The sequence below is a fragment of the Mytilus californianus genome, unplaced genomic scaffold, assembly GCF_021869535.1.
Source record: "Mytilus californianus isolate M0D057914Y unplaced genomic scaffold, xbMytCali1.0.p SCAF_18, whole genome shotgun sequence".
Lineage (NCBI taxonomy): Eukaryota > Metazoa > Mollusca > Bivalvia > Mytilida > Mytilidae > Mytilus > Mytilus californianus.
This window is the reverse complement of record NW_026262666.1, coordinates 10,250,083-10,263,070: the sequence shown is the minus strand read 5'-3', so window position 1 is coordinate 10,263,070 and position 12,988 is coordinate 10,250,083. Positions and strand designations below refer to the sequence as shown.

Sequence of the window (12,988 nt, the reverse complement as noted above, 5' to 3'; positions counted from 1 at the left end):
TTTCATTTGGTGGATTTCGTTGATACAGGGAAACCACGAATTTAAATTTTCAACAAATTGCAAATTTGCTGTATGATTAAATACAGACTTTTGGAAAACCACGAAATCAAATATCGACGAAAATGCAAGTTTTCTTCAACCCACGCAAATAAATTAATCCACAGTATGACACGATATATTTCTGAAATAAAATTGAAAATGTCTGACAACCCTACCTACGGCCATGGCCAGTACAAATATCGGGTCCGTAAAATTAATTTGTTCACCACTAGCCCTACGACCTATACCAGTAAAATTGATCACTGGTAAGAGGCCTTTCAAACAATATAAAATAAAAGAAATTTGATTTAAGATTGATTTTCGGTCCAGAAAGTCAAGAAGACTGAAATTGTCCTGAAAAGATGCCTCACAAGCCATATAAATAAAAAAAAAACTCCATGAATACCTGATTTTCGGGTTATTAAGGGAGAGAATTTTCCTCGTTCCAGGAGACAATCCAGTTTAACAGAAAGTTGAATGTGTTGTTCGCTTCATTTTTGCAAGGGTCTGAAGGAAACGATTATTCGAAATTCTTATGGGGGGATTTATCGGACACAATATTCATTTTCACCTGTTACTATAAGGCTTATCTTAAAGTCTGGTAATAATTTACAGTTTTACTCATCTATCATGATCTAGCAAGTCGGTTGGTTAGTTCATTTCATTAAAACTATAGGACGAAAAATATCACACGGTGATGAACCATACGTGTTTAGATTCCACAGCTAATACAAACGTTATAAGGACACAAATCAGTCAAGGAATAAGAGCTAAAAAATAAGAAGATGTGGTATGATTGCCAATGAGACAACTCTCCACCGGCCTGAGACCAAATAACATAGCAGTTAACAGTTATAGGTCATCATACGGCCTTCAACAATGAGCAAAACTCATACCGCATAGTCATATATGAATAAGGGTGAATGTAAAATACTATATTTATAATGCTTCAGAAAGGAACACATACCATACAGATTTACCGACTTCAAATAAAATATACTCTAATACATATACTTACTTGAAGAAATTAATTTGCCACATGGTTTTATGGGTCAAGCTTGTCCTACATATATGCCTTTGCGCCATCTTTTCATAATTTAACGTTTTAAAGCTGATATTTTCATGTTTTGCTTTTTTTAAATACGAAGCTCGTTGGAAGCTTGATAATAAAAACAATACATAGCAAATAGCAAAATGAATGAAAAAAAATACGAAAATTAAAGAAAATGTAAATATCACCACACGAATTTTGTGTTCTAGGACTAGGGTCAAGAAAAAAACCAACATAAATTAAGGTGTAAAATGAATCCACCCTTGGATGGGAATGCAATTTCACGAAAATCACCAAATAGTATGTATTCTCCAAAAAAAAAAAAAGCATTGATGAAATTGCACATTTTCTCCCTTTGATATTGTATATATCTGCGTGTTGTTCCATAAATATTCAATTGAATTAGTGGTTCATATTTTTTTTCAATAGTTTTTGTTGACGACTACACAGAAATACCAGGTAGAGCTTGGTATGGCAAACTTTAGTAAAGTGAAGTTTAAATGAAGGTTTTCTTCGAATAATAATGCGTTTTCTTGTGGGGAAGGGGGTGCAAGTTTATTTTTTATCAACAACGAGTAGTCATTATCACGTTGGGAGGAAAGCAATATATTTTTAACAATTAATACTACGTGAATATCTACTTTCTGTTTCATAGTGAAAACTTATTGTTGATAATCTTTAATATATTTGCAACATTTAATATGAAGAATATAGACTCATTGATTGCTTATGGCCAGATTAAATTTTAAAGACCAGAGTGTCGAACTCGTAACTAACTGTGAATGTAAAACTAAAGGAGGCTCGGAAGGTATGCCAAGAGACAAATATAAATCCAAATTGGCGTAGATGAAGACGTAAGCAACGGGAAACTCATTTTAAGCAATTTCTTCAAACGTTTATATTGGTCAGAATATTTACGTGTATTAAAAACTATATTGGATTTCTCGTTTCAGCAATTTTTAAGAAGTGGCTGTACCTTTCCGGTTACTATTTATGTGTTGTGTATTATGTATCGTAACACTTTATAGTTATTGGACAGGTTGAACTTAGACTACGAAACACTCAAACAGCACCAGATCATTTGCGATTCCAGCTGATTTCAGATTAGTAATAAATGATAAAAGAAAGTTAGAAAGCCCCAGTTCGTGTAAATGATTTGATTAAATGATTAACAAATATTAAATACAGAAAAAAAGATAAAAGTTTGATAATGATTGTAATAAAGAAAATGTAAGTTTTGTTAATGAGATGAAAGTAAATCCCAACATGATGTACCGACGCATGGGAAGTTGTATACAGCAAGTCCAGTGATACTGACAATATCCAGTACGTACAGATCAAAGAGAATTTGCACCAGTACTGATAATTGAAATAATTTTTTTTAAAGATATTGCATTTTTATAAAAGCGGTACATGTATTATTGTATACAGGCAATTGCGGAAAACAGATCTCCTTATTTTATATATTGAATGCCAATATATACTTTAATTAAACATAGGGGTTTGTCATGGACACAAAATTATAATGCAGGCTTACATACCTCATATTGAGCATCTTAATAAAGTACAGTCACCAAACCGTTTTGTAGGTCGTGTGTCCAGGATGACTTTCAGTCATTCCCCAGGTTGCCGGTCATTGGGCAAAGACCAGTAAAAATTGGTTTGGTTCATTTAATTGATATGCCTTACCCGACAAAATGAGCAGTAAAATATTTAATTTTGTCCAAATCATATGTGTGATTGTCCTGTAAAAAAAGAGTCTGGTCCAGTTAAGAAGAATGTTTTACTGGACCAAATGTCCAGTTGATTTCTGAAAGCCTTGGGAACCACTGGATTTGATATCATTTCAGCAGGCTATTGCGTTAAGCTTAATTTCAAATATCTATTATTCTATAAACATTCAAAACATAAACAATTCAGACTGAAATATTGTAGTCCTGTCACCATATATAAATGTATAGTCTCCAGACCACAATAACATGTATACAGGTCTTACATAATGGTAATCAAAGTTAAAAAAATAACATTAAAATTTGCCAATTATTGGAAAACTTAGTACATTGACATAGTTTTATCAATATCAAATTGTTGACATCAGCATACACATGGTGAACTAGCACTTTACAAATAAGACTCAGTATTTTGGTCAAGTATACATTTCACACTCTGACCCATGCTTTCTCATACTCAATATGCATTAAACTGGCCACTGGACAAAAACAAAAATTATCATCTTCTAGGCATTCATCAGTAGTTTTTTATGTTTCCTGGTTTACTGGTTTGTTTTCATATGCATTCAGCACACATCAAAACCTTAGGAAATGTACTGGGTGTTATCTTGGTGGATTAATACTAAAATCCAATTGATTAGGAAGCAGCATTTAAATTCATATGACATCATGAAAAAAGGTATGTCTGAATGGTTGGGATGCCAGCATCCAAAACTAATTGGATGCCAGCACCCCGATACGTTGGGATGCCAGCATCCCGGTATGTTGGGATTACAGCATTGCGATATGTTTGGATGCCAGAAGCCCCATATTTTGGGATGCTAGCATCCAAAACTGATGTGATGTCAGCATCTAAAAATAATTAGAAACCAGCATCCAAATGCTGAGGTATTCAATATGGAATGAAAAGAATAACATCAGCATCTATCAAAGGTGAAGATGCCATCTTAATATTTTCTTCATTATCCGCAGACACTTTTTTAAAAATATGCTATATACAGAAATAAGAAATGTTTTTTAAACAAAACAATCTCACAACTACAAAAGTTATTAATATAATCATGAGAGCATCCAATATCTCTAAGAACCAATAAAATAAATTATGCAGCATCTGCTATTCATAGAAATAAATTAATAAGTATGATTTTTGTAAAATGAGCATATGTTGATACTATAAAAAAATGCAATATAGTAGAAATATTCCGAATATGGAACATGGCCGTAACATTTTCTCTGAGCATTGAAAAATTTAGTAGAATACAACATAATTTGACCTTAGAAATTCAAAATTTGTCTCATAATTCTGTTATAGCATATGAGAATTAAAAATTTTTAGTTGAGAACCCATTTAGGTTTCATCTGACCCTTACCTCATTTTCATGGTTCATTGGTCAATGTTATTTTTTGTTTGGTCTGTTTCTTAGATACTTACTTTAAGGTCAACTATATTTGATGTGTGGAATGAATGTAAAGTGTACATTTTGTCTGACAGGGTACCTTTGACCTTTTCCTAATTTTTATGGTTTAATGATTAATATTAAGTGAGGGTGGTAAAGGGTTATTTTCGTGCAACATGATCGCCGTATTTTATTTCACGTTCAACGTGTTTTTACTTTTTTATTTAACGTTCAGTCGTGCAAGACAGGTGCCTCGTTCAACGTGTTCTGCTTATTTAATTTTACGTGCATCGTGATTTTCAAATGCTTATTATGCGTGCTCGGTATTTTTCAAATAAAATTCAAATACTTGGCAGGGATCGTCAAGAAATACTTTTTTAAAAGCCGTAAACAATTTACATCATAAATGTGTATACTAAATCGGGAATAACAAGTAAAACAGAGAGTTTATATATATACAAGAAGACAGTGACTCAGTCACAAAAGGTTCACAACAGTCTTTATTTTTCGTGCAACGTTCATGACAGAAATAATTTCACGTTCAACGTGAAATGATGTCTTATTTCACGTTTTTTCCGTGCAAGCACCCCCCCTTTACCACCCTCTTAAGTGTATGTTGATTCTTGCAGTAAACCCTTCTTATAAAGACTTTCAATGTAGGTTCAATCATGATAAGTAAAACAGGGGAGACAATTCAGCTTGTGCACTCTTGTTTAAATAAGTTTTTGATTTTCAAATATTTTGGCTTCAACATCACTGAGGAGACATTTATTGTTGAAATATGCATTTGGTGCAGAAATATTAGTATTGCTATTATATATTATGATCAACTATTCTACAAAGTTTGAAGTGAATCAAACAAAAGATAAAGAAGTAGGTCTGGGCAAAAGGACAGCCCGACAGACTGTTTCCTACAGTTAGTTGTTTGCAGGAGGGTATTATTAATGAGGTGTATGATGAGATGAAAAAAGAGAATACAAAAATTTCAATGGTTTATTATAAAATAATTTGTTTCTCCTGATATTTATCACAGATACTGGTATACAAACAAGTCAATACTGTGCTCAAATTAAGGTGGTACATAACACTAAAGGGAGATAACTCTGTAAAAATCAGCTGAACGTTTTATTCATGTTCTATTGTTAAGGAAATATTAAGCAGCTTCTCAATGATCAAAATTAGTGTTTGTCAAACTGCTATATTTCCAATGAAATTTTTCCGATAAAGTGTGTTGTTCAAGTTTTTCGAAAATTTTATATTTTTGACAAAGGTCATAGTAAATATTTTGTCAAAATTTTATGAAACTTAAACGAGCAAAATTAATTTTAGTCAAGGTGTTTGGTACCACCTTAATATTTATACTTTGTAAAAACTCAGTGATACTTTTTGTCATATCTCATTGATGCTGACTAGACATCTTTGCAATTATACAAAAATGGCTACTGTAAATTCAGAAATTATTGCGAGGTTTTTATTAATGAGAATAATGTGACATGCTAATTATCACAATACATTGTAATAAGAACTTGCATTCTGATATCTGATACAGATATCTGACTGCAGATTTTCCTGAAAACTCAATAATTAATCTTGCATTATTGTCCATTCTTCAAAAATCGCAATAATAAATGCACACAATAATTTCTGAATTTACAGTATTTCATTTACACATTTATGTAATGCACACAGAAGGCATTTCTTTTAAATACATTTCAAATTCTGAAAAGTTGATAGGTAATTCCAGTGCAAGTGCACCAAAATAAAAATAATGGCATACCATTAGTCCAATTTCAATTAGTTTTGTCAGCAATTCAAATCACATTTTTTGAAAATATTACAAATATCAGTTGTTTCTGAAATGATCAATTAGGAAGTCATTGATAAAGGAAATTAAATACATTTTAAATACAGTTCATCTTCAATTCATAAAGGTATATAAGATATCATCCATAATGTGATTTCAATGTGCATTTCTGATTGTCATATGTGTATAAAAACGATTTACAACCTTAAGAAATAAATGGAGAATGTGTCCATGGGAAACAGATGATGCCCCCACATGCATTTAAGAATATAAAGGGACATAACTCAAGAACAGTAAAAGTGACACCACCAAAATTCGATCGAGATCTGACTTTTGTGGTAATACCCTTGTGAATAAGTTCAATAACATTTGGTTGAGGCAAAATTAAGTTTATAGTACCGTTAAATTCGTTAAATAAGCCGCAGGTTTTTTTCTCTGTCATTGTCCCTGCGTGTTATACTCAGGTGCGCTTTATGTATGTATTTTTTTCAGTTTCAGGGCAAGCGTGAAAAAAAATATATATCTGTATTTTTTTTATGGAGACCGTCAGATTGTCAAGTGCTTGCAGTGACTTGATAAATTTTTCATGTGGCATATTTTGTTATGAATAAAAATATATATACTTTATCATTTGTTCTTTATTTCATTGTTGGCTTACGGAGTTGATAACCATGTGTTTATTACATAAACAAAGAAAGATAACCGTGTTTGAAAGAGGTACCATACAGGATATTAATTGTGTATTTACAATAAATATGTAATTGTTTGTTGTTGTAATGTGTTTTTAAATAAAATCTTCTTTAGAAATAATAAAGAAAGTGATTGTGTTTCTTTCCAATATTTCAAGTCTCTTTTAATGACGATGGTGATAACCATGTGCTGAAATGAACCCTTTAAAGTGTTTCATAAACAAAGAAAGATAAGCGTGTTTGAAAAGAGGTACCATACAGGATATACTATTGAGGAGTAACTGCTTGTTGTTTTATTGTTTCAAAATGAAATATCTTTATGAAATATTGTAGCCACATATTGGTGTAAGAAATAAAAAAAATGAATATTAATTTTCATAATTCAATATGCTAAGACATTTATATATCGCCGTCTTATTTGAATTCCCCTTTCCGTGGCCCATCTCACTTTCAGTTAAAAATAGACAATGACTTGCAGAAACTGAATGGAAACGAAAAATTAAGCAATTTTTCATTTGTAAAGGCAAACAACTCTAGAACGTTAAAAGTGACCGCCACCCACATTCAAACTTGATCTGTGTTTTGTGGTAATAAGTATTGTGTATAAGTTTCATAACATTTGTTAGAGAATGGAAACCAATTTCGGGACGTACATACAGACGTACATACAGACGGACAAGGGTAACACTTACATCAAAATCATGAACCTATTTTTTCCAATGATTAAATTTTATAACTTTTGATTCAGCTATAATTCTGGATCATTTGTAAACAGCATATATCTCAAAATGTTGCGCCCCCTAAAAAAATCTTTAATTAATACACAGCTTTTCAAAAATACTGTGGGTTCATCTTTAATCATGGATAATTTTGCATATTTCAAGGGAAATCTATATACAACTTAACAACTTAATAAACAAAAAAATTAACAGAGTGCAAAGAGCAAATAGGCTTGTATGTAAAAACTTTCAAGACTACAAAATCAAGATTCTACAAAAAACAATTTTTTCTCAATCCACAAAAAATTATTTTCATGTAATCCAATGTATGAAAATGACATCTATAACTAAAAATTTTCACGCAAATGATTGCTATGGTCAGAAAACACCTCAAATTATGTTGCCAGACTAAGCTATTTTACTAAAGAACCTACGCCTTTAAGGAGTTTAAAATTCTGGCCTGATTTTTTAACTGGCCTAGCAGAAAAGTTTGAACACAGCTTTAGGTTTGAGGCATAGAACAAAGTGCAAAGCTCAGACTGTAAAAAAATCTATCTAAGTAGTACTCCAAAAACTTTGCCCCTAATCTATAGAAAAACACTTTGTAGAGAAGTTGGTGTGCTAAGAACCTTATTCGGACTCAAAGTTGAAGTTTTTGCAAAATCATGTGTATTTCCCCTTTAAATGCTAAATAGTTGTTGGTAAGTTGTTAACTTCAATGTCTTTATATTATGAATATTTACTAAATGTTAAGGCAGAAAAGTAGAGCATTTTGAATTTCTTATTTTTGGACTACATTTGTGACTAGGGAACATCGAGAACAATATGTATATTTGCATAGGTGCTATGGTGCTATGGTAAATTGGTTCTTGCATGAGATTGACACTTAAACTACAAATACTACACGAAAGTAACTTCTAAATTTAAATTCAGACAAAAACGAAAATTTTAAAACTGAAAGTTTAAATTTGAACGCAAATTACGCTAAAAAAATGCCATTATTGAACTTCCAACTTTACAACTATGTTTCAACTACAAAATGTATTTTTATAAACTTATTCTCCTTTGACAGTTAATTTAAACATGTATAGTTAATTCAAATATTTGTTCCTAATCTTTACAATTATCAGCTAATAACTGATTTTATGACACTGGATGCATTCGGTGGTTTGACGAGGTTTGTATGAAGTAGGTCGTAGTCCGGCCAATAGTCTGGCTGTATATTTGCTGCATTTGGTAAGTATGGGACCAATATCTGTCTGTTCATCATGGCAAATCTGAAAGAGAGGTCATATATTGTATAACTTAAAGCTTTTGACGACAAACTGAAACAGGGAAATGCAATGTTTTTGTTTTAAGTAAAAAAGAAAATGTTCAAGTCGCATAATTTAAAAGTTGTATTTTCAATCCAATCATGCATAGGGTTTGTTCCAAAAAACATACATTAAGGCCTTTTATATTAGACTATATGGTATGGGTTTTCCACATTGTTGAAGGTGGTACAGTTGCCTATAATTGCTAAGATGCACATCATTTTAATTCTGGTGAATAGTTGTCTCATTGGTAATCATACCACATCTTATTTTTATATGGGACCCAGAGAAGGCAATTCAATATTTCAACTATGGGTAGGTGTCAAATAATTTTTCTGTACAATAAAATTGTAAAATTCCACCAGAGGTTGTACCCATTTTCATAGTACCTTCCCTGGCTACCTATGTAACCTATGTACCATGTATGTTTTAATGGAACAGTCCTTAATTCAATACACGATCTGAGTCATATATGAATAAATTTAGAGTTGCAAAATTGCATGCATTATTTCACAAAGCATATCCCTTACTGTGGATTCAATATTATTTGATGGATACCAATTTTCGTGGATTTTGTTGGTATAGAATAACCACGCATTTAAATGTTCCACGAAATGCAAATTTCCTACAGGCTGTATGCCAACTTTGGCAAAACCACAAAATCAAATATCCACTAAAAATTGGTACCCATGAAGATAACTGAATCCACAGTATCAGAAGAAATTAAAAAGTTTGATGTGGTCTGCTAAATGAAACATGGAAGTCCTACAAATATGTATTTTATTGCAAAAGACTTTACCTATTGTTCGAACTGCACCTCAACATTACCATAAATTTGTGCTTCAATAATGAATTTATTTGTAATGCATACTGCAAATTAAATGACTTAGAAACAAGCACAGATAAATATACTGTAAAAACATTAATTTTGGTGGGGATAAATTTCATGGTCTTGTCTCTAAATTTGATATCATAGGAATAAATTTTCTAGATTTTCAGTATGTGTATATAATATTCTTTATACGATAAAACTTAATTCCGAACCCCAACAAAAATTACTGCTTTTACTGCACAATGCATTCACAGACACTTACTTGTTACCAGTAACATTTAACAAGAATCTCCAGTAAGCTGGCCTAAGATTGTGAGGTTCCACTACAGCCTACAAATAAAGCAAAACTGGTAGTACAATTTTTTTTGGAAGTTACATGAGTTAACAAATTTGTATATGATGACTGAAATGCAACTATTATTTAAAAATCATAAAATTTGATCATATTACTTGTATGCAGAATTTCCTGAATCTGAAATAATTAGTTTATACCAACAGTTTATTGATTGCAAAGTCTAAAACCGTGAATTATAAAATTATTATCAATATTCTTTCTTCAAACCACAAAAACAAATATTTGAAATTCAGTAGAAAAATACAATATGTTAAAAAAAAGTCTCGAAATTTTATTTTCTGATTATCATACTGGCATGCACAGGTAGTTATATTTTTCATGGCTTGTTCCCAAAGTAAGCTTGGACATGTTTCTGATGTCCATTGTATATTTATGGAATTGGTGTAATTGGTGCCTTTCCAAATATGAAAAAATTTCCCATTTGTAAAACCAGAACTATTGTACTTTAATAAGTTCACAATTCACATGACTAGCTTTAGTATGCTTGGATCAATTTCCTACAAAAAATTACACTATTGTTGGGATAGTTGGATGTTAACTCAATTTTGATTTTGAACTTGCTTTTAAGGATTTATGTTGCTTTAACAATCAAATTAAAGGTAATTCCTAAATACTTCAGCTTTGTAATATTATCCTTAAAACTTTTTCTTCAGAGCCATTTTCTGATTTCTGATTTAGTGCAACCTGCCATATTCAATTTTATTTTTATAACAATTTCAATATGCATATGAAGGACGTATCTTGCACTCCAGACATAGCCATTTATATAACCCTTAAGCTTATCCAATACACAATAAAGTTATATAACTAAGAACCAGAGTATGTATTTTACCTTCAAAATACATTTGACACTATTTATGAATCAATAATAAACTATATTTTTACTTACTGCATGAAAGACTAACGCTGTAGAAACAGAATATATTATTATATCAGCACACTTTATATATGGCACTAATCCCTTTGATATTCCTTTAAAATATAAAATCTGAAACAAACAAAATATATCATTTTAAAGAGATAGAATTATCAAGATTATTATATTTTGTGTAAATATACAAATGAAAGGACAGAGTGCAATAAGGTCAAGATTCTGCCTAACTTTTCATTGAAATTTTAATTTTCAATTCTTCCTGTAGATTCTCATTAATAACTTTTCTAAATATGATATAATGCAAAATAAAAAAAAAAAACAGTCTGAGTCAAGAATCCATGACCTCATAATAGATGTAGTTGTCATGTCATCTAAAAGGCCCTTCCACACGTTTTTTTTTTCAACTAGTTTTAGACTAGCAAATATAGAATACATGCAAGTACCAAATCAATAATCGAACACCATGTTTGTCAATATTTCTGTTTCATAAAGATGTGTCAAAAAGGGTGAATTTTATCATTTTAAAATTCAAATTCAAATTATGCCAACTTTCAGGCTTAAATTAAAATATTGTTTGCAGTTTACCGACCGACCCTCGAAAATCCGCCCTACTGTGAAAATTTTATTGCTTTTAATTTGAAGAAATTATTTTTATTTTTCTATTGACCCAATCCGGAACTTCTGGTCGTTTCCGGAATTGATTTAAAGTCTGGGTCGATTACACGTTTCAAGTTCGGTTTTTCTTACCTTCTTGTCAAGCGTACATGGGACCGTTTAATAATAAAGCACATGGAGATAGCCTGGGATCCTGGCCAACTGCTTGACAGTAGACCTATCGACGAAGTATTAGATTGGGTCAGGATGCCAGGCTACACATGGAGATTGTTTACAGGTATCGATGAAGACATGGAGGAGTACTTTGCGCTGTCGTTTTCTGTCAATTTTAAAACAAATAACAACCAAAAAAGTTTAATAGTAAACTGTTTATACAGATTCAGACAGATATCATTGACGATTTGAGAACGCATGATGCAGTGGATATTCATAAAACCGACACGATAACCATTTCCATCTCAAACAGATCGGGTACAGAATCTCTTGAGCCTGACTTTATGGAACCAATATCAGTGGTTAAACAATTTGACAGCAGCCTGAAGTATGCCATAGTTTCTATAAAACGTTGTGAAGACAACAAGGGTGAAACCACTTCTCCATGACTTCATGGATACCTGTAAACACGCCAGGAAGTGCGCATTTGAAATTTATAATCGATAGACAATGCCAAATCTATAAGAAGCCACAGAAACTACACAAAGATGTAAAGAAAATTAATGGTTGGCTTGTAAAAATAAATATACTTTCTCTATGTTAAATCTATCTTCTATTGCAATGAGTATGCTCCTTTAGGATAAGGGGAGCTACCCCACTCATTGCAATTCTTCTCCCTCTTACAATATTAAATATACTCAAACAGTGTGGCTTGTGTGAATTGAATTAAAACATGTCCTTAGGAGCTATGCTGCCAATTTTTTATGCAGTCAAAACATTTCAGTACAGACCATTTACTTTTAAAGGGGTGCTATTGATTTCACCCTGAAATTTTTTTTGGTTTTAATTAAAGCCTGATCACATCAACATATCTTTCAAAATATAACCTTATTACATATAATTAAATATTGTTAGATTTATGAAAACAGTCAGATGGCAAAGATATGTTTTCAAGTTTCCTTTTTTTTTTAATTGAGAAAGATTCAATGGTTAATTTTTTTATTGATAACACTCTTACATTGTCTTATGAATCTTTGATATCTACATTTTCTTAATGAAAATACTCTACTCATGAAAACTTTCTAGTAAAGAAGCATATGTCAGTGAACAATTTCTTTAAATCAATTCTAGTCATTCTTTGTTTATAAGATCTTATAAGTGTTCCAGTACTAGTATTCAATAATGTCATAAATTGGATAATCACACCATGTTATAGTTTCAATTTTGGTTGAAAAGTTTTTATCTGAAAATGCCTGTTCATTTCATGTTGGTTTTCAGTGTTTGTTGTTTTAAAAGAAATTTCTTCACAAGAAACTTGGTTTGTGTAACTGCTTGTTTAAACTTCATTTTGGCTGATAAAATAAAATATTTTTCTTACCTACCTACCCTTCAGTCTGAAGGTACAGTCGGAAAACTG

General features: G+C 31.4%; 1 protein-coding gene across 2 annotated transcripts in view; it reads right to left on the bottom strand.

The window, feature by feature from the left end:
* Positions 1-7,744: 7,744 nt before the first annotated feature.
* The window catches only part of LOC127726699 (transmembrane protein 135-like), a 113,770-nt gene continuing 108,526 nt past the window's right edge, over positions 7,745-12,988 (bottom strand). For both annotated transcript variants that reach the window (XM_052234152.1, XM_052234150.1), the window contains exons 11-13: positions 10,819-10,917; positions 9,837-9,904; positions 7,745-8,706 (exon numbers count right to left, since the gene is read on the bottom strand). In XM_052234152.1, coding sequence (XP_052090112.1) covers positions 8,556-8,706; positions 9,837-9,904; positions 10,819-10,917 — 318 coding nt within the window. In that variant the 3' untranslated portion in view covers positions 7,745-8,555. The remainder of the gene's footprint in view (positions 8,707-9,836; positions 9,905-10,818; positions 10,918-12,988) is intronic.